The 24,223-nt window shown below is 36.4% G+C and overlaps 1 protein-coding gene across 1 annotated transcript; it reads right to left on the bottom strand.

Moving 5' to 3' along the window:
* Positions 1-2,243: 2,243 nt before the first annotated feature.
* On the bottom strand, positions 2,244-20,003 carry LOC131934579 (uncharacterized). The gene is made up of 7 exons (XM_059290638.1): positions 19,951-20,003; positions 15,026-15,079; positions 13,998-14,130; positions 13,086-13,211; positions 8,091-8,219; positions 5,315-5,443; positions 2,244-2,433 (listed from the first exon to the last, which is right to left on the bottom strand). Exons 1-7 carry the CDS (start codon positions 19,957-19,959, stop codon positions 2,294-2,296), a joined length of 720 nt encoding a protein of 239 aa, XP_059146621.1. The 5' UTR covers positions 19,960-20,003; the 3' UTR covers positions 2,244-2,293.
* Between the last annotated feature and the right edge of the window lie 4,220 nt (positions 20,004-24,223).

Here is a 24,223-nt window from a genome sequence, read left to right as displayed (position 1 = left end):
AGAAAAGGATGAAGAGACGTACCTACTTTTACCCATACTGTACACTTACCTAATGTATCCATATGACACGCTTACCTACTGTATCTATATGACACACTTACCTACTGTATCTATATAACACACTTACCTAGAGTATCCATATTACAAACCTTCTGTATCCGTACGACACACAAACTGTATCCATATGACACACTTACCTACTGTATCCATATGACACACTTACCAACTGTATCCATATGACACACTTACCTACTGTATCCATATGACACACTTACCTACTGTATCCATATGACACACTTACCTACTGTATCCATATGACACACTTACCTAATGTATCCATATGACACACCTACTGTATCCATATGACACACCTACTTACTGTATCCATATGACACACCTACTGTATCCATATGACACACTTACCTACTGTATCCATATGACACATTTACCTACTGTATCCATATGACACACTTACCTACTGTATCCATATGGCACATCTACTGTATCCATATGACACACTTACCTACTGTATCCATATGACACACTTACCTACTGTATCCATATGGCACATCTACTGTATCCATATGACACACTTACCAACTGTATCCGTACGACACACCAACTATATTCATATGACACACCAACTGTATCCATATGACACAACTACCTACTGTATCAATATGACAGACCTACCTAATGTAACAATATGACCAGTGTTTCTTCCAGACTTTTTTCTCCGGGGGGGGGGGGTGGGGGGGGGGGCACTTGAAATTTCGGGGGGAGGGGGGCGGTAGACTTTCTTCGGGGGGGGGGGGGCGGACACTGTTAAAATTATATATTTTCTAGAGATGCCTGGAAGAAACTCTGCATATGACACATTTACTTACTGTATCCATATGACACACTTACCTACTGTATCCACATGACACACATACGTACTGCACCCAAAATACACATTTGACTCTTGCACCTATTAATACACTTACATGTCTATTGTACCAATTAGACACAGTGACCAATATATCAATTACACATACTTGCCTACTGCACTCATATAAGTTCCGTATAAATGCTTGATTTAATAATTTAATCTTATAAGTAAATCAATGACTAAAAAACGAAAAGAATCAACTCTAGTTCAGAGGACGAAACAATTTTATTGGATTTAATTCAACTCATCCAAGTAGCCTTTTAAAGCTATCTTAAGGGGGCAGTATCAACTAGACTAAGCGAAAGAAACAAACAAAATCGCCAAAAACAAATTATCAGCCATATAAAGCTGTCAACATTTTACTGCAGTAATTATAATTTACAAGCTATAATGCAGCATAAAATTTTAGGCGTATGGATATATCAAAATAATTCCAAAAAATTTAACCAATATTTTATATATAGGCTATATTTGTAACTCATTTGTAAACAACTTTTTCAACAATAAGCCAATTCCCGCAGCCAGAACTACAACAATACCACTATTTTGGATAAGCTTAGTGGCTTATTTCTGGAATTATACATTTGATTATTGTTTGTTCTCAATGAAAAAAAGTAGGCTACAAGTGAGAAAGAAATATTACTATTGTAAATCTGTATCAGTCCTCACAAGCCGATGATGAAAACTGTAATACTAAAGCGAACACACAACTGACGCTATAAATTACGTGTCTGAGGCATAAAAAGAGAAAAAAAGAAAAAAGGAAAAAAAAAATTGTTCTCAATAATCTACAGATTAAACAAGATAATTAATATATCGATTTCCAATAGTATTATCGATAGTTGGAACTACAACTATGTTCTAATACAATTTTAATATTGTACAAAATTTTAAATTTTATTGCGCATTATCTTATTCTGGTCAGATTTGAAAAAAAATTTTTTAATATAATGCAATTATTTTAGATCCGGCTATAGATAATAACGTTATACCGCTTTTTACCAATAAGCAGAAAAATCTGTTTGAATTATAGAAAATTCTAAATTTAAAACCTAAATATTTAACATTTTTTGGGTCCAATAATTTTTTTTACATTTTTTTGGCATCATACATAGGCCCTCATTTTTTGCTGTTTTATAGCTTTTTAACTATAATCACCATGGTAAAAAGTGTATGGGTGTGTGTAAACATTTTTTTTTTCGAATTTTCCCGTAAATTTTTCGTTGTCAGGGTGATACTTCCCTCTTAAGTTTAGTACACGTTCTAATCCTGACACGCGGTTCGTGATTAATCACAGTATTTTTTTTATTCCGGTCCCAATTTGCCACGTGTACAATCACATTTTTAATCCAGTCACGTGGTTTATACTTCTTTACAATTTGTTATTCCGGCCCCCTTTCCGCCCTTTGCACAGTCACATCTTTGTTTTTTATTATGAGGCCAAAACGTAATGAAGTTTTTTTCACCGACTTCGTGGCACGTATCGCCGATGCCAATGCATCCTGCAAGTAGTTAAAACATTTTTAGAAGCTGTTTTATGTGAAGAACATAGCAAAGATATATATATATATATATATATATATATATATATATATATATATATATATATATATATATATATATATATATATATATATATTTAATGAATTTAATATCTAAGCCATAACTTATTATATGTTATGTACATAAAGTGTTTATTATATGTTGTGAACAGAAAGTGTTTAGTATATATGGTGTGTACAGAAAGTGTTTATTATTTGTTAAGTACAGAAAGTGTTTTTATATGTTATGTAGAGAAAGTGTTTTTATATGTTATGTAGAGAAAGTGTTTTTATATGTTATGTACAGAAAGTGTTTATTATTTGTTATGTACAGAAAGTGTTTATTATTTGTTATGTACAGAAAGTGTTTATTATATGTTATGTACATAAAGTGTTTATGATATGTTATGTACAGAAAGTGTGTAACGATTAGGTCATAGCTCTGACGAAATTAACGTTAAATGTGTTTAGTGTATGTGCCTGTTATGATTACTTTTAAAAATTAGCTTGTTAAATTAGACATATCTTATCCTAAATTAAGTTAACAATGTTCAACCTTTGATTATCTGAACAATGTTTTGAACGTAATTCAGTCCAATAAAAGAAATTTCTAAAGAGTCTATGAAGCTCATTTGTAGTAGCGATATGTTAGTAAACACACACATAGTTAATTACCGAGCTAACATATTCCACTTTCTATAAAACAGATAATTAAGAACGGCTTCAACCTTACAGGTGCAGAGGATATAGGAATTGCCATTTTAAGTTTTTTACAAAAAAGTTGTTAGTAAAACATAATATATTCAATCTGTGTTACTGCTATGTTCGAGTTGGGTATTACCCCTCTTCATACCACTTCCGTCAATTTGGTTTGCTAAAGAATATATGGGAATATATGGGAATCAAGACTGATTAGCTTAACTATCAAAGTACGTCTATCAAAAAGCAATGTGCTCAGGGTCCTATAGTATGGCTCAGAATTTTGGAAAATTGCAAATAGAACTAGAAGACAAATATTGAGAATCTTCCGATAAATATGAACCAAGCGCAGGCTTTGTTTACATTTAAATAATTAAGATTTAGAAAACAAGGTCACGCGACTAAAAATATAGTATTGGTAAAACATTGATGAAACCCTTTTTATATATTTCGTCAGATTTTTTTTTTTTTTTTTTTTGGTATTGCTACACCTTTTATCTGATCGCCATGAAACTTTGGGAAGTTGTTGAGAATAGCGCTAAGGCGCCTACGTTAGTTTTAAACAGTGCGATAGACCATGAGTAAGATGGGGCGTTTAGCCGTTCACTAAATAGATACAGACGCAATTCGCCGGCGCCCGACAGGTTGCAATTTGGTGCCCCGGGCTATCCCGGTAGAGCTATGCCGCATACATTTTTTTAACAATTGTAATAAAATATGGATAAGAAATAGTATTATAGTCGTTCACTAAACTGAATCATGCGCGTCAGACCGCGCCCTGATAGGGCACAATTTGTCCCGGGCAATCCTTTTTTTGACACCTCCTTTACGCGCGGGGACGGACACGCTAGTAATTACTAAACTAAACATCATTTTTACATCACATGATTGTATCTAAATAATTTCTAATATATAACGCTCAAACGGATTCTGTTTCTCTGTATGTATGTGGCGGACAGGTGGACGGACCCGTGCAACTTATACATAAAGTAATAAACTCAACTTTATCGCCATAGCGTAATTTTCTTAAAGTGTTTATTATCTCAATTAGTGATTTTAAAACATTAATATTGAAGGTTTTGTAAAACAAATTTCATTTTCCAAAGTTATCATTTTAATTAACGTCATGTGAATCGTATCACAAAAAAAAATTAACATTGTACAACTAATCTCCCTTTGTTCCTTTAGTACCAATTACGTTCATGAAAAGATGGGGTATTATAATCGTTTACTAAGTTGAATCAGGTGGTTCAACCGGCGCCACGGCAGGGCGCTATTTGGAGCACTATGCTTTATGTTTGTATTTAAGTTTGTGTTTGTGATCTGCGTTATTGTTTGCGTTTTTGCTTGCATTTGTGTTTGCGTTTATGTTTGCGTTGGTTTTTGTGTGTTTTTTGTGTTTTCTTTTTTAATTGCGTTAGTGTTTTCATTTTTGTTTGTGGTTGAAGGTATGTTTGTGTTTATGTTTGCGTTTAATTTTGCGTTTGTGTTTGGGTTTATTTTTTCGTTTGTGTTTGTGTTTGCGTGTGTGTTTGCTTTTGTGTTTGCGTGTATTTTTGCGTTTTTGTTTGTGTTTTTGTTTGCGTGTGTGTTTGCTTTTGTGTTTGCGTGTATTTTTGCGTTTTTGTTTGTGTTTTTGTTTGCGTGTGTGTGTATTTGTGTTAGAATCTGCGTTTGTTTTTTTGGGTTTGCGTTTTTGTTTGTGTTTGTTTTTGTGTTTTGGTTGTGGTCGTTAGTGGTTAGCGGTAATTTAAAATGTAATATATTTCCTAAAGCCGGGCAATTCCGGGTATATGATGCTCTATAAACACACAAGTCATGGTCTTTTACTGATATGTTTTTCACAGAGGCCAGTGCCTCACGTCTCTCACACAATAAAAATAAGTTCTTTATGCGTCTAATTTTTAATTGCGAAATCCTACGGTTTTGTACCTTCGCAACATGTCAGTTGACCTAAAATCCATATACGCAAATTGTTTAAATATGTTAAAATCAGCGATTTATTTTAAATATTAGAAATCCAGATTTTTTTTTCACCAATAAAATCAGTTACCAACTTCTCATTAATCACCTTCTCTGTACCGTTAAGTTATATCTTCTCTTTAATTAATCAAAATCACTGTACTGTAAGCTCACAACTTACTATGTCTTATGGGTGTGACTTTTCCGTTATAACATGTGTAAACACTACATGGAATACCCTTAGGGTTTTCAAATGTTTCGCCATTAACATAAAAACGATCGTTAACTTTGCAACCCTTTTGAGTGTTTCCTGTAAAAAAAATAATGTACATATGAAATTGAAAACAAAGCATATCATTATCAAAACACATTCTATGGCATCACTATGTACAATTTTTACAATCCAAAACATCTACCGTCATAAGCAGAATAGCGAAAATGTCGAAATAAAAATACTGAAAAACCTACAGCTATCTAGATATATACTCAACACCTGAGGCGTCGCGAGGCGGGGCGGGGGTGCCAACCGCACTGGATGACACCATTTAGCAGTAGCGTAGCGAGGTGGGGGGGGGGGGGGGGGGCGGGGGGGACATACGTCCCCGGGCGCCGACCTTAAGGGGCGCTAAAATGGGTTGGAAAGATAAATTGAAAGGTTTAGGGTGGTGTAATTCGAAAGTTTGAGGGGGGGGGGGTGGTGCAAATGGAAATCTCGAGGGGGGGAGTACAAATCGAAAGTTTGAGGGGGGGATGCAAATCCAAATCTCGAGGGGGGGGTGCATATCGAAATGTTTGTCCCTGGGCGCCGGGAAGGGTCGCTACGCCTCTGCCATTTAGAGGGGGGGGGTGAATTGACGGTAAAACCGTTTAGGCTAGCTCCATTTTATTCTTCCACCACCCTCTACCTGCTATATTACCCCCCCCCCTCTACTGCTACGTACATCCATATATTTCGTCCCACTCACAGGCTCCTCTAGTTGGCTAGATTGTCCACGTGACACCGCCAATTGTAATGCATAAAAGGGGATGCAACAAAAAAAAGCACGCACTCTTCCAGCACTGAGCTCAGCTGGCGGTGTCGCACGCGGCGGTGGGGCCGTCGGCCCGACCTCCACGTGTTCTGGGTTTGGTTTTACTTTAATTCTTATTTTCACTTTACCAGTTTTGATATGCATATTTGATTTCCATTGTAACAAGTAGTTTCAATAAATACCATATATATTATCTCGCTGTTATGTCATGTTACTCAAATACTTTACACTGTTATCCTGTTCGTGGCCATATGACAGTCTACAACTTACCTGACTTACCTGATTTACTTAACTGTCTTAGCACACAGGGCATTTGAATACCTATTTGATCTAAACTATTCCTGCCAGTGACGTAATTCCACGTGGCAGTTGAGTAGACATTTCAGTCACTACTGTAGAACTTTTATCCTGCACGTGTATCAGCCACGGAGCAGTAGATAATAATATTATATTACGAGAAAAATGGCCCGTTGAGGAAGGATACACCGGGCGCTAGGTTGATAGTGCTGTCTATTTTCTCTAAACTAAAACCAACCGCCCCCCCCCCCCACACACACACACCCCAAAACATGTCTACCGTTCCATTCAACAAAATATAATTATATACTTTTTCCAGTGTCCGCCCCCTCCCAGAAAATTCTACCCCCGCACCCGAAAATTTCAAGTACCCCACCCCTCTCCGGGGAGGAGAAAGTCTGAAAGAAACACTGGTCGCATTTGTAGATCATACAAACTAAAGGAAGAACCTGGGCGGGGCTTCGCCCCTACCGGAAGAGATGCATGAAAAAAACTGTGCACGCTAATCACTTCTTAGATTAGAAAAAGTTTCTCTTTCCGGGGAGGAAAAAGTCTGAAAGAAACACTGGTGCTTAGCCACTACCTGAAGAATTGCACGCAAACCACTTTTTAGATTAGACACATTAATTAGACGGTAATTTTATTATAGAGTATCGATGAAGAAATTTCTTTTGAGTTGGGTGGGGGGGGGGAGCTTAGACGTTCTTTCGCGAGGGTGGGGCTTCGCCCCTACCCGAAGAATTTTATGAATGAAACTCTTCACGCAAACCACTTAGATAGGACAAAATTTCCTTTTTATTCAATGTTTACTCGAGAATCAATGACGTCATATTACTGTGTGCACTCTCCGGCTTGATATTATTTTCTACTATATGACGTCATACTTCGTTTTCGTTTCACTGTGAGAGTTTTTAAATTGCTTGTGTTTTCTCTAGAGCGTTCTTGTCAGATAGATACATAGATAGACAGACAGCGAAACTATTAGTATTAATACCAAGCATCATTTTCTTTTACTACAGGCCGTAAACTGCGGGCATTGAGTTGACCCTTAGTCATCAGACCTTGATGAAAGTACGTCTAGTTATACTATACTACGAGTTTATATTCCCGGTAGAGAAGCGGCGCAGACCCTCCTACCCGTTGAATTCATCAATTTTACTGATTATCACTATTATGCGGTACCGTTGTACCGTTAACAGGTGACACCAAGCCAAAAATTTGCTAAATATATAGAAGAAAATGCTTTTAACCAGTTCAGTTAATTAACTATTAGAGTTTAAAAGTCTTATAAGTACACACTGACCATCTCGACAATACATACACACTACACCCATATATATATATATATATATATATATATATATATATATATATATATATATATATATATATATATATATATATATATATATATATATATATATTTATATATATATATATATATATATATATATATATATATATATATATATATATATATATATATATATATATGTATGTATGTATGTGTGTGTGTGTGTGTGTGTAGTGGGTGACACCATGAAGTGCTGCACCGGGTGACACCCGAGCTAGCGACGCCACTGCTCAACACTGCCTAGTTTTATTCTGTAACTGTACAAAAATAAATACCACAGCGATTTATGCCCTCGGTATTTTCAAGTAAGCCTTCACAGGTGCACTCTTGAAACGTATCCTCAGTGATTGGCACGCGGTACTTTTCACCGTGTTTGTGACATTGATTGTTGCTGTCTAGGCATCCTATATGTTGGTAAGACAAGAGTGGGTAATGTTTAATGTTTAATAATTTAAGTTTTAAATGTTTTCTTAGTAATAACAATATTTTTCTTATAAATAGGAAAAGTATTATGAATTGGTCATTACTTTTTCTAAACAAACTTTAGAATGTGTTAAATATAGAAATTGTCAGATGGATAGACCATAAGTCCAGCTAAAAATAATTTAGAATTTGTTTATTGTATATGTATATGTATTTGTATTTATTTTTTTAAATTACACATACATTGTCTTTAATTGTTTTAATGTTAAACAGTTCACAGTTGTAATAGATTGAAATAATTGTGAGGTCAAGGGAACTCACTCTTCTGTATTAGTTATATTTATAATATTGTTATCTTGAGTGATGTCCCTTGTGTACTTCCTTCCGTCCTCTCTGTGTGTTACCATCGTGATGTAGTTAGACCCATTAAATGTGTTATATACAACCACAGGCTTCTGTCGTCAATCTATTATAACTGGCGACGAAGGATAAACATCTACTAGAAAGAGCACCTAATTACGCAAAAAAGAGGTTTGCTAGAGCTTATTAGCTAATTATTTCTAGAATTATGGCGCTGTATGGCCAAATAAAAGAATTTGATGCGAATGATGAAATCATTCAAGATTACCTAGAGAGGTTAAGCTTTTACCTAGAAGCAAACAACGTGACGATAGAAGCCAAAAAGAGAGCTGTTTTGTTAACAGTCATAGGGCCTCAACAATTTAGGCTACTAAAAGACTTATGCGCACCAGCTAGTCTAACTACCAAGAGCTTTAACGAGCTGAGCAAATTGCTAACAGACCACCATGCGCCTACCCCATCAAAGTTTTTATGTAGAGCTAGATTTGACAGTAGGACTCGTCAACCAAACGAGTCAATATCAGAATATGTTGCTGCTTTACGTCATTTAAGTGAATTTTGTGAATTTGGAGAAACGCTGTCTGACAGACTATGTGAAAAGTTTGTGACAGGTGTAAACAGCCCTGATATTCAAAGAAAGTTGCTGCTCGAGTCAGATCTAAAATTGGAAAAAGCAATACAACTTGCAATGTCATTCCAGCAGTCATCAGATGCGGCGAGATCTTTAGCACCTTCAGGGATCCATGCAGTAAACAGCAGGTTAGTCAATAAACATCAACCCCAACAGAGCATTCCAACTTATGCTAAACACCCTGCTCGTTCAAATCCTAGATCTAAATCTAGTAATAATTATCAAAAATGTCATCGATGCAAAGGTCCCCATGCATCTCATCGGTGCAAGTTCAAGTCTGCAACTTGTTATAAGTGCAGTAAGCAAGGTCACATTGCCAAGGCCTGCTTTGCAAAGTCTTCGTCTGTTGCTAAATCTAGCCAGTCAAGACAGTACCGCAACCAAAAGCAGCACTATGTTAACTCTCACCAAGACTACCTAACCCAACCAATGAACCACTCTACCTGTGAAAATGCTCAAATTGATTTGCAGCCGGATTTCAACCTGTTCTCTGTGAAATCAATAAGTCATGCTCCCATCAATGTACAAGTTAATATCAACGGTAAGAGCATCAGCTTCCAACTTGACACTGGAGCATCTCTAACAGTCATAACAAAGAAAGATTTTGACGCTGTCACAGGAGGATCAGTGTCTCTACAGCCATGTCACAAGTGTCTAACAACATACACTGGTGACAATGTTCCGGTAATAGGAGAGTGTATGGTTCATGTAAGTTATAATGGTCAAAGTGTTAAACTTCCTCTTCTTGTGGTTGAAGGAAATGGACCGCCATTACTAGGTAGGAACTGGTTAAGTGATCTTAAGTTAAATTGGGAGAGTATTTGTTCATTGAAGAATGTAAAAGAATCTAGTCTTACTTCACTAGATAAAGTTATATCTGAAAATAAATGTGTTTTTGGTAACTCAGGTTTACTAAATGATAGAACAGTGAAGTTAAGCATTAAAGATACAAATCCAAGATACTGCAAAGCTAGAGTTCCACCTTATGCAATGAGGAATAAAATTGAAAATGAGCTAAGTAGATTGGAATCTAATGGCATTATAAAGAAGGTAGACTATTCCGATTGGGCGACACCCATTGTGCCAGTGTTAAAGAAGGATGGTTCTATAAGAATTTGTGGAGATTATAAAACTACACTGAATAAGCAAATAGAGCTAAATAGGTACCCTATACCTAACATTGAGGAAATCTCTTTGAATTTGGCAGGAGGAGACAAATTCACTGAATTAGACTTTAGTCATGCTTACACTCAACTAGAACTGCATCCAGATTCAAAAGTCTATACGACAATAAACACACATAAAGGACTCTACCAATATGAAAGACTATGTTTTGGCATATCATCCAGCCCTGGAATTTTCCAAGCTGTCATGGACAGTATTTTTAAGGACATTCCAAATGTTTGTGTGTACTTTGACAATGTGTACATAACTGGTAAGAATGACACTGAACATCTTCAAACACTTGATAAAGTATTGAAAATTGTTGGTGAAAAAGGTTTAAAGATAAACAAAGATAAATGTCAATTCATGTTGACAGAAATTAGTTTTCTTGGTTATGTATTAAGCAAGCAAGGCATCAGACCTCAACCTGAGAAAACTAAAGCCATTAAAGAAGCACCCAAACCTGAAAATACCCAACAACTAAGAGCTTTTTTGGGCTTAATAAATTACTATGCAAAGTTCATAGGAAATCTGTCTGGTAAACTATCACCACTGTACAAGCTGCTACAGAAAAATGCAACTTGGCACTGGGGTAAACAACAAGATACTGCTTTTAATATAGCAAAAGAGGCTTTGTCTGCTGACACCTTACTAACTCACTATGACCCAGGGAAAAGACTTATATTAACATGTGATGCTTCACCAGATGGTGTAGGAGCAGTCTTGTCCCACATGGATAAGAAGGGTGACAGACCCATTGCTTTTGCCAGTAGATCTTTGAACCAGGCTGAGAAAAATTATTCTCAGTTAGATAGGGAAGGCTTAGGCATCATTTTTGGTGTTAAGAAATTTCATAAGTTTCTGTTTGGTAGGAAGTTCACCATCTTTACAGATCATAAACCATTGCTAGGTTTATTTGGAGAAAACAAAACCCTACCTGAGCATGCCTCACCAAGGATTCAAAGATGGGCTATCACACTAACTGCATACAATTATGAATTGAAATACAAACCTGGATCTGAGAATAGTGCAGATAGTCTGAGTAGATTACCTTTAAAAAACCAAAGCCTGAGCTATGTACCAGAAGATGTATTTGTTCTCTTCACTATCATGGATAACTCCAATATAAATGTGAATGATATTAAAAGAGAAACACAAAAAGATGAGTGCTTAATAAAAGTATATGAGTACTGTAAGAATGGTTGGCCTGAAAAGTCTGTGAATGATGACTTAAGGCCATATAAAATAAGAAATTAAAACCTTTGTGAAGATAATATAAAAGATGGAGAAGATGCAGTCCATTATCAGTCAGAGTTGCCTAAACAAAGTATTTGTAACTTAATAAATGATTATGGTGATATGGCAATCTCAAATGTTTTAAAGAGAATACATTAGTAAGAAGGAATGTGATCATCAAACAACTTTGCTAACATCATTAGCACTTAAAGAAACTAAAAGGGTAACATCAAAAGAAAGAAAAAAAGATTTTTGCCATTTAATACACCCACTTCAAATACTGGATCACAGTTGCAAAGTGATATGGTCCAGAATAGTACTTTTAAACAGTATTTTTGGTTACCAGGAAAGCACTATCAGATTACCTGAGAAAATTGATCAATCAAAGAAATCTATGTCAATTAAGGATCTGAATAACAGCATAATACTTTCAGATGCCAATTCAAAAATAGTTCCATTAGATCATGACAAACATTCATTGAAAGAGAATTTGGTGTTAATGAGAATGTGTATCTAAGAAACTATGGGAGAAGGGAAAAATGGATACCAGGTCAAATTGTTCAATGTACAGGACCTGTGCCTTATAAAGTTAAAAATAACTTGTGCAGATAATAAGTGTGAATCTGTCAATCCCACCAAGTCTGATCAGTTCACACCAACTCAGTTGTTCCACAACCAAGTTCTGTTGATATGAGTGAACCAAGTTGTCTGGAGTCAGAAAATGTAAATTCTGGAGTTAATGATTTAAATCCTAGACCTCCTGAGATAGAGAATCCAAATGGTCAGAATATTGAGTCACCAAATCAAAGGCCACTGAGAAGGTCAAACAGGACAATCAAAGTCCCAAATAAGTTAGACCTATGATTTTAAAGGTCAAAAGGACTTTGACATCATTGTTTTGTATTTTGATTATGTTGTAGCATATTGTGCATTGTTTGTAAGGATGTAATCTACCATAGTGTTCATGTTACAATATAATTGGTAATTTTAGGATACTATCAATTGTTCTATTGAGAGATGTGTTATTGTGTTCTAAGGGTAAAGGGATGTAATAGATTGAAATAATTGTGAGGTCAAGGGAACTCACTCTTCTGTATTAGTTATATTTATAATATTGTTATCTTGAGTGATGTCCCTTGTGTACTTCCTTCCGTCCTCTCTGTGTGTTACCATCGTGATGTAGTTAGACCCATTAAATGTGTTATATACAACCACAGGCTTCTGTCGTCAATCTATTATAACAGTGTTCAACCATTGATCATAAGACTAAACCGGGTTTGGGACGTATCAAATACTACCCCATAATTCAGCCCATACACAAGAAATTTGGAATGTCTGAGTAACACAGCAAGTGTGTCGGCAATGATAGTTACATGTTTTTTAATGTTGTGCCGTTGTTTGGATTTCTCAATGAGTTGACTTATAACCATATTCTACTGAATGCCTTAAGACATACCGACAGCGACGTGTCTGATTGTTGTATAGGTTTTTATGTCTCCTTGTTTCTGCATGCACTCTAAAGTACAACAGGATTTTTCAAACCGCTCTCCTATTTTGAGGCATTTTCCATCATGTAGACAGCCTGTGTTATCGATATAGATTACAAAGTTTACCTACAGCAGAATACAGTTAACACAAAATTTACAATTCAATTTGTAAAATTGCAATCAAAATATAACTTTATACAGGTGTTAAAATGTGTAAGACGATATCGTAAGCATCCAATGCTTTATTAACGAAAGCAAGTTTGTTGTATTTTTCTTATTTTCAGTGCATTTAAAAAAGCTTATTATTATAAAGGTTTTTAAATTTGTTTTATTTTCTACTTTTTAGTAAATGGTTCGTAATTAAGTTACACCACATATGCTAAGACTAAAAATAGTTTAAGTAAAAACCAGATTAGTAGCTTATGATCTCTAAAAGAAAATTATCTTAGTGTATGGAAGTCGAAGACAGGTTGTAGAAAATTTCAAAATCAAACAACTGCTTTCTTGCAGAATCTTCTTGGATAAATGAAAGCTATGGAAGTTAAACAGGGAAGAAAAGCAAGCTGAAATTGAAGTCAACTGGCAATAGAGTGTTGACACATATGAAGGGAACCCGCACAGCGTAAAAAGTTTGAACGAAGAAAAATACTAAAACAACATGTTATTTAATTTCATGAAATATGATGTTTAAGATAACGTCTTAGTCGATAAACAAAATAAGGTTCATTACATTAATTAAACACGTGCAATATTTTTAATAACTAACATCTATGTAATCAGTATCTACAATTTTGAACACAAGCTTCGACAACTGATGTCGTTGTTGACAGCATGTGGACGTAAAAACTTAAGGCTAGCTCTACATGATTATAGGAACTCACTGTAAGATAACGGTTTCATTTGTCCATTATCACATCTGTAATCATTACACAAATCGAACGGAAACCAAAGCTTAGTTACTTGGTCATGCTTAAAAAATTTCCCGTGAAAGTTACACTCTTTTTTTTGCATTTCCTGAAAAAAAAATTGAACTCTAGTTTTTAAAGATTTCGATATGCGTGTTAAATTTCCATTTAAAGATAAATTACTCTTTACTTTCTCGTATACGAAGTAGACTCTATAGAGGAAGTATTGTAATCGTGCAAAAACAAAATCGAGATTTTCATAAATCTTGGCGTTTTACACCTCCCTGAGTTGAAAAAACATAGTTTTGCAATTGTGCCCTTATGTCTCTGTGTGTGTGTGTATGTATGTATGTATGGGTGTATGTTTATTTGTGTGTATCTGTGAACACGATAACTTGAGTACCGTAACAGCTAGGTTGATTAAATTTAATATATAAGAATTATAACAAATTTGTAGCTCTGTTTCAACTTTTCAGCGATATCCGGTAACCGGAAGTGGAACTTATTCTACTTTTAAAATTACCAAAGCCTATTACTTTCAGATAGATAAATGAAATGTCACATGTAAGCAAAAGACCTAATCATCTGCCTTCTGTCAAATTTTGTGAAATTTCCGTTGACCGGAAGTAGTTATTTACGGTATTTCCGATTTCTCAAAAAACGCATGTGAATTTATTTAGTACTAATAATATTCCGCACTCTTATACACATATTGTTTGGCGTTCACTTGGTGCACAACTCTTTTTTCTACGAAATTATATTCTATTATTAAAAGTTTAAGTAATTAAAAATCATGTCCATATTCCAAGTTGCCATCTCCCGTAGTGTTAAATCAGAATATTCGAGAAAGTTTAGGGGAGGTCACTCCCAGTTTTATTCTTTTCGTTTCCTGGAAAAAAAATTCAACTCTTCTTTAAGAGAAAACAAAATGCATATAACATTTTTTTAAAATCATATAGAAACTCATGATTTTTAAGTCATCATTATCTAAATAAATTTCTTACCACTACTGTAATAAGCTGAATAGCGAAAATGCCGAAAATACAAAGACTGGTAATCTGCAAATAAAGTAAACGAACAAAAATTTTTAAGATACAAATGTTTTTAACCGGTCGTTCATTTTCAATTCATTTGGCCACCTGTTTATATTAAAATACTTCATATGAACATTGTTTTTCTCCCTTTAAACATTTTACAGATAATGTGTAAAATAATAATACAAAATATTTTCACCAAAAGATATTTGATTTCTTGGCCGAAACTATAGCACGCTTGCTAACTTGTAAAAAGACACGAATAAGGAACATGTCCTGTCGTTGTTTAATTTTTCGGTTTTAATTTTCCTACATAGAAAGCTACAGAGGCTACAAATATCGACCAAACGAGTGTATTCGGAAGCATAGTGCAGATTTAGAGCAGGAAATCCACTATAGACACAATATTTTCTCTACGGCAGTTACATGAAAGGAGCCTTTTGTGTAACTTGCGTTTTGGCCTTTGCTTTTCCGTTGTCCAAAGCATAGTTTTTGAGTCCATGGAAGACGAAATTCACGTTTATTGCTAGTCTTATGAGAACCCATTCAACCTTTCCCGTCCTACAGGTAAAACAAAAATAAGGCGAACCCTCATTCGTGAGCTGCGATTTGCAAATGACGCTCACTTCACATATGCAGGCAGGGATACAGAGACTTTTAAATGCTATGAAAGCACATCTCGTGAGTTTGGGCTGAAGATTAGCGTGAGCAAATCCGAAATTCTTGCACAGGATGTTTCTCAAACTCTTGTTATCAGCATCGGAAATCACATGCTCACTGTTGTGCAAGAATTTTCTGGGCTCTACCATCGCCAGAAACCTTTTTCGTGACAAAGAGATATCAAGGAGAACACCTCTGGTGCAATGGCCAAACTCTCAAAGCGCGTGTGGAAGAATACAAATCTGAACAGGTATACCAAGATGTTGGTGTATATGTCCCACATTAGCTAGCACTATGCTCTACAGCAGCGAGTATTGGACAACATATGTACACCGTGAATACCATGAAAGAGCACATTTCATATACGCCATCTACGACTCATCGTGGGGGTCACATGGAAAGACCTGGTCTCCAACCAACATTTCTCGAAGCAAGCTGAATACCTTATCTTAAAGAATGTTAACCCAGAGAACACGGTGTTGGTTGGGTCTTGTATGTCGTATGATTGACTGTCATTTTATAAAAGACATCCTCTATGGTACAAGACCCAAGGGACAATCTCTGCTTGATCATAGAGGTGTCTGCAAACGGGATCTATGACAAGCAGACGAAAATCAACAAAAAAGGCCGAGATAGCCACAAAGAGGAGTGTGATTTATCTGCATAACTTTTTTCTGCACAAAAAACTTCTCTGGGCGCGTTATTCATTGTCTACAGAGACTAAAGGAGTCAAATATATGTTTAAGTCAATCGACCACTTATTTGTATCTTAAATTTATATCTTAAATTAACGTACACATATGACATTAAAGAATTAACTTTCGTTATTTTTTTATCCACAGAGCATCCGATCACGATTCACTTATAGAATTGACATTTTCAGAGCATAGATCATAGAATTAATTTACAATGATGTATATATATATATATATATATATATATATATATATATATATATATATATATATATATATATATATATATATATATATATATATATATATATATATATATATACTAGCCGTCCCGGCCAGGCCCTGCTCTGGCTTCTGTGAAAAACCTTTCTGTTAAAGACCATTACCTGTGTGTTTAGTAATCATCATAAACCCGACATTGCCCACAACCAACCAAAACAACAAAACGCAAACATAACGCTAACACAATTACAAATACAAACGAAAACAAAAACCTAACAACAAACCCAACCACAACCACAAACACCAATACAAACACAAAGAAAAAACAAACAAAAAAGCAAACGAAAACAAAAACCTAACCACAAACACCAATACCAACAAAAAAAAAAACAACGAAAAAGCAAACGAAAACAAACCAAATCCAAACGCAAAACCAACCAAAAACACAAATACAAACCCAAAGAAAAAAACACAAACAAAAACGAAAAAAGAAAGAACAAAAACGAACCAAATCAAAACGCAACCACTAACGCAAACCCACCTAAACACAAAGAAAACACTAACGCGAACATAAACGCCCGGGGCGGAATCACCTGTTTTAGCTTAATGAACGACTATAGTACCCCAACTTATTCATAGTCTTTTGCACTCACTTAAACGAACGCGCCTGTTTCAATTTGATGAACAATTATAATACTCCAAGCTTATCCGTAAAATACCTACAACATTTGCACTTGATCAATCCCCGCTAATTATGTAATTATTTTTTTTCCCAACACCAAAACAAAGTACTTAAAAAGTAAATTCTTTTCCACAAAATGCAATGGTTTTATAAAGGGAAGTAATTGTGTTTTCCCTAATTTATCAAAGGGAAGTAAGTGCTATAGGACTAAATAAAGACATAATTAGAATTTTTGTAAAAGATGATATTTTTTTTAAAACTTGTGTTTAATGAACATGCCGACAATTATTACTATAATTTGAAAAATGAAAATTATTTCCCAACACTTTCAATGGTAATTTTTTAGCTCATAAATTTAGACAAATGCGCACGATAATTTTTCTAACACTTAAAATCGTACAATTCCAACGACATACAAATGCATTACATACAGAACTGAGCTTTATATATTAGATATATACTAGCCGTCCCGGCCAGGCCCTGCTCTGGCTTCTGTGAAAAACCTTTCTGTTAAAGACCATTACCTGTGTGTTTAGTAATCATCATAAACCCGACATTGCCCACAACCAACCAAAACAACAAAACGCAAACATAACGCTAACACAATTACAAATACAAACGAAAACAAAAACCTAACAACAAACCCAACCACAACCACAAACACCAATACAAACACAAAGAAAAAACAAACAAAAAAGCAAACGAAAACAAAAACCTAACCACAAACACCAATACCAACAAAAAAAAAACAACGAAAAAGCAAACGAAAACAAACCAAATCCAAACGCAAAACCAACCAAAAACACAAATACAAACCCAAAGAAAAAAAACACAAACAAAAACGAAAAAAGAAAGAACAAAAACGAACCAAATCAAAACGCAACCACTAACGCAAACCCACCTAAACACAAAGAAAACACTAACGCGAACATAAACGCCCGGGGCGGAATCACCTGTTTTAGCTTAATGAACGACTATAGTACCCCAACTTATTCATAGTCTTTTGCACTCACTTAAACGAACGCGCCTGTTTCAATTTGATGAACAATTATAATACTCCAAGCTTATCCGTAAAATACCTACAACATTTGCACTTGATCAATCCCCGCTAATTATGTAATTATTTTTTTTCCCAACACCAAAACAAAGTACTTAAAAAGTAAATTCTTTTCCACAAAATGCAATGGTTTTATAAAGGGAAGTAATTGTGTTTTCCCTAATTTATCAAAGGGAAGTAAGTGCTATAGGACTAAATAAAGACATAATTAGAATTTTTGTAAAAGATGATATTTTTTTTAAAACTTGTGTTTAATGAACATGCCGACAATTATTACTATAATTTGAAAAATGAAAATTATTTCCCAACACTTTCAATGGTAATTTTTTAGCTCATAAATTTAGACAAATGCGCACGATAATTTTTCTAACACTTAAAATCGTACAATTCCAACGACATACAAATGCATTACATACAGAACTGAGCTTTATATATTAGATATATACTAGCCGTCCCGGCCAGGCCCTGCTCTGGCTTCTGTGAAAAACCTTTCTGTTAAAGACCATTACCTGTGTGTTTAGTAATCATCATAAACCCGGCATTGCCCACCCAAACCACAACCAACCAAAACCAAAACAACAAAACGCAAACATAACGCTAACACAATTACAAATACAAACGAAAACAAAAACTTAACAACAAACACAACCATACCCACAAACACCAATACAAACACAAAGAAAAAAACAAACAAAAAAGCAAACGAAAACAAAAACCTAACAACAAACCCAACCACAAACACCAATACCAACAAAAAAAAAATCAACGAAAAAAGCAAACGAAAACAAACCAAATCCAAACGCAAAACCAACCAAAAACACAAATACAAACCCAAAAAAAAAAAAAAACACAAACAAAAACGAAAAAAGAAAGAACAAAAACGAACCAAATTAAAACGCAACCACTAACGCAAACCCACCTAAACACAAAGAAAACACTAACGCGAACATAAACGCCCGGGGCGGAATCACCTGTTTTAGCTTAATGAACGACTATAGTACCCCAACTTATTCAGTCTTTTGCACTCACTTAAACGAACGCGCCTGTTTCAATTTAATAAACAATTTTAATACTCCAAGCTTATCCGTAAAATACCTACAACATTTGCACTTGATCAATCCCCGCTAATTATGTAATTATTTTTTTTCCCAACACCAAAACAAAGTAATTAAAAAGTAAATTATTTTCACGGAATGCAATGGTTTTTTATAAAGGGAAGTAATTGTGTTTTTCCTAATTTATCAAAGGGAAGTAAGTGCTATAGGACTAAATAAAGACATAATTAGAATTTTTGTAAAAGATGATATTTTTTTTTAAACTTGTGTTTAATGAACATGCCGACAATTATTACTGTAATTTGAAAAATGAAAATTATTTCCCAACACTTTCAATGGTAATTTTTTAGCTCATAAATTTAGACAAATGCGCACGATAATTTTTCTAACACTTAAAATCGTACAATTCCAACGACATACCAATCCATTACATACAGAACTGAGCTTTATATATTAGATATATATATATATTAATATATATATATATATATAAATATATATATAAATATATATAAAGTACTAACCATTCTCATTCCGAATTGACACCCACTAAGCAGCAGGAAAGCGACTAACGTAAAGACTGCTACAGTTGTTTTTAAAATAAATCACTATAACATATGGTTACCAAACAACAAATAACGCAATCGTGTGGAAAATTATGAAAAAAAACAATGAATAGATAAAAGATGTAAAGACTGCAAGATGTCGTAATGGGATGTCGTGTGGAGTGAGATGTCTGTAGAGTGGGGTGTCGTGTGGAGTGGAGTGTCGTGCGGAGAGGAGTGTCATTCGTGTGAAATGGAGTGTGGAGTAGCGTGTCATGTGGAGTGTCGTGTGGAGTGTCGTGTGGAGTAGAGAGTCGTGTGGAGTAGAGTGTCGTGGAGTGGAGTATCGTGTGGATTGTGGTGGGGTATCGTGTGGAGTCGAGTGTGGAGGGGTATCGTGTGGAGTGGAGTGTGGTGGGGTATCGTGTGGAGTGGAGTGTGGTGGGGTATCGTGTGGAGTGGAGTGTGGTGGGGTATCGTGTGGAGTGGAGTGTGGTGGGGTATCGTGTATTGGGTATATGCAGAGTGGGGTGTCATGTGGAATGGAGTTTGGTGGGGTGTCGTGTGGAGTGTAGTGTCGTGTGGAGTGGGGTGGGATGTCATGTGGAGTGGGGTGTCGTGTGGAGTGTAGTGGGGTGTCGTGTGGAGTGGGGTGTCGTGTGGAGCGTAGTGGGGTGTCGTGTGGATTGGGGTGTCGTGTGGAGTGGGGTTTCGTGTGGAGTGGAGTGTGAATTGGCTTTTCGTGTGTTAGGTGTATGCAGAGTGGGGTGTCATGTGGAATGGAGTGTGGAGGGGTGTCGTGTGGAGTGTCGAGTGGAGTGGAGAGTGGATTGGAGTTAAGTGGGGTGTCGTGCTTTGCCATGTCGAGCAGAGTATTGCGATATTTGGTCTACAACGTGTTTTCTGTGTTATTCATCTAATGGCGTGGAGTGTGATTTATGAGGTGTGGTGTGTGTGGTGTAGGATCAATGACTGTGTGTGGACAGTGGGGTTGGGTGCAGGAGGGTGTGTGAGGTTTGTGGAGTATTGGATGGTGTGGGGAGTGTAGTGGTGTTAATCGGGGTGAAAAGATGCGTCGGGGCTATGTTGGGTTTGGTTCGAGGTGTGGTTCATGAATTCGTGGGTGGGTGGAAGGGGGTGGCTTGAGGTGTGGAGTGGTTATTATGGAGTTTAGTCTTGTTCGTGTGTTGTTTAATGTTTGTTTGAAGTGCGATAGCGTGTGATACATTGGCAGTTGTGTGTGGGATGTGGCGTAAAGAATTAGTGTGGTGATAGAGTTACAAGATTTGCTGCATGGACAGACACACAACTAAATAAAAGCTTTGAATAAAACTGCACTCACCTGATCAAAGCACTCAAATCGTATTGATCATGTTTTTATTATAGAATACACGGCAATCAACTGGAAATATTACTTAAGCTCTGAGTAGAGTGTCGTGTGGAGTGGAATGGGGTGTCGTGCGGAGTGGAGTGTGATGGGGTATCGTGTGGAGTGGAGTGTAGAGTGTGGTGGGGTATTGTGTGGAGTGGAGTGTGGTGTGGTATCGTGTGTAGTGGAGTGTGGTGGGGTATCGTGTGTAGTGGAGTGTGGAGTGTGGTGGGGTATCGTGTGGAGTGGAGTGTGGTGGGGTATCGTGTGTAGTGGAGTGTGGAGTGTGGTGGGGTATCGTGTGGAGTGGAGTGGGGTGTCGTGTGTTGTGTGTATGCAGAGTGGGGTGTCATGTGGAATGGAATGTGGTGGGGTGTCGTGTGGAGTGGGGTATCGTGTGGAGTGAAGTGGAGTTTCGTGCTTTGGGGTGTGGAGCAGAGTATTGCGATATTTAGTCTACAACTACAACATGTTTTTTGTCTTGAGTGATGTGATGGAGTTTGATTTATGAGGTGTGGTGTGTGTGGTGTAGGATCAGTGACTATGTATGGTGTAGGATCAATGACTGTGTGTGGACAGTGAGGTTGTTTGCAGGAGGGTGTGTGAGGTTTGTGGAGTATTGGATGGTGTGGGGAGTGTAGTGGTGTTGATCGGGGTGAAAAGATGCGTCGGGGCTATGTTGGGTTTGGTTCGAGGTGTGGTTCATGAATTCGTGGGTGGGTGGAAGGGGGTGGCTTGAGTTGGTTAGTGTGGAGTTTAATCTTGTTCGTGTGTTGTTTAATGTTTGTTTGAAGTGCGATAGTGGGTGATGCATTGGCAGTGGTGTGTGGGATGTGGGGTACACAATTAGTGGGGTGATAGAGTTGCAAAATTTGCTGCATAGACAGACACACAAATAGACATACATCATCAACTAAATAAAACCTTTGAATAAAACTGCACTCATCTGATCAAAGCATTCACATGGTATTAATCATGATTTTTTTATAGAACACAAGGCAATCAACTAGAAATATTATTTAAGCTTACTTATCATATCTCTTTATTCCAAATAAGATTGCACTCAAAGTAAACGGAATTCAGAAAGAATAGTTCTACCGCAAAACACTTTTAGATCAAGCCATGCGTAGAATCAGGTACGATTTCTTTTTTTTTTTTTTGCCTCAGACATGTAATTTACAGCGTCAGTTTACCTTGCCATGTTTTCGTCATCGGTTTGTAAGGATTGATACAGATTTACACTTGTAATACTTTTTTCTCCCGGGCAGATGAGGCTCAATAACTAGGAGAGACAACTCCAAATGTTAAAAAACTGCTACTTTGTAGTTTGTTCTGGGTTGGACAAAGGCTATAGAAGCAAATCCAAAAAGAACAGCATAACAAGTTCACATGTTAAACTTAATTGTGTTGGAGGGAATCCCTTTCAATGCTAGAATTAAGAACGGCTAAGAAGACTTTTTCTGACGTGCACTTTCATTCTTAAGATGGTTTACTTATACATAATAATTCAATACAAAAACGTCTTATTACAATCTATATATATAATTCTCTTCTGGGAGACGCTAGAAAACAAGCTGTAAACGCACTCCCTACCATCCCCACCCCTAAATGGTCTTAGTGAGCTGTGGTTCACGCTATGTTTACCTTCGTGGAGTCGGGTTTAGTGACGGCTATTAAAGGCAGATAATTTAGTTTGAAACGATTTTAAACGTTGGGGGGGGGGGGGGGGGGGCGGAAGGAAAGGGGGGGGGTTATGGTCCTTAACGAGCTACTTATATTGTTTTAAAGAAATATTTTCAGTGTCAGCGTTGGTACTGTCGAATTCACAAATTATGAATTACTGAAAAGTAGAAAAAACAACAACTAAATAGCGGCGTATGTTATGCCGCGGGCCGGCTCGTTTATTATTAAATCTGAAAATGCAAATATGTGACAAATTTTACGTGTATAATATTTATTCTGTATGAGAATGTAATATCTGTTACGTGTAACAAAATGTTATAAAAATATGGATGGGTGCGTCATTTAAGCCATGAGATAAAACCTTTAATTTGGGGGTGGAGTTGATTAAAGTTTGACACATTTCAGGGGGGGGGGAAGGGTCATGTGATATGTCATGATAGGGAGGAAATAAGTATAAGGTAAAATTCTCAAAAAAAAAAAACAAAAAAAAACGCGTGGCACATATAGACGCCCACTGATGGTCAGAGTTGAAGGAGAAAAGTGGATGAGGGTAGAGGGGGGGGGGGGGGGGGGGGGGGCTGGGGAGGAGGGGGTGAGAGAAGCAGGAAAGGTAGGACAGGAGACAGAGAACTGGGATGACATGGATGGTAGGAGAGTCTGGAGGATTTTGGAATTTTGAAATCCCAATTTTAAAAGTTCACCTGTCTCTCCCCCCCCCCCCCCCCCCCAATCCTCTAGAATGCTTAAGTCATCACATAATGGTTTATCAAAGCTATGATATCCATACAGACAAATATGAACCAATTCAGGCTGAGGCTTTCATGTCAAAGATTTATTGAACAATATTTTAATAATAGCTATGAACACAATTAGATTACAGTTCAGTTGAACCAACAATCGATGCAATGCCCCCCCCCCCCACCAGTTACAAGCTTTGCACACGTTTTTGTATGAAATATTTAGGTGATTGAACAGATACACACATCTACAGGTACACTAATCAACAGGTAAATACATCAACAGGTAAACACATCAACAGGCACACACATCAGCAGGTACACACATCAACAGGTACACTAATCAACAGGTACACTAATCAACAGGTACACTAATCAACAGGTACACACATAATCAGGTACACACATCTACAGGTACACTAATCAACAGGTACACTAATCAACAGGTACACTAATCAACAGG

The sequence above is a fragment of the Physella acuta genome, unplaced genomic scaffold, assembly GCF_028476545.2.
Source record: "Physella acuta isolate Inbredline_101_S28 unplaced genomic scaffold, ASM2847654v3 ptg000112l, whole genome shotgun sequence".
Lineage (NCBI taxonomy): Eukaryota > Metazoa > Mollusca > Gastropoda > Physidae > Physella > Physella acuta.
This window is presented reverse-complemented; position numbering and strand designations above follow the sequence as displayed.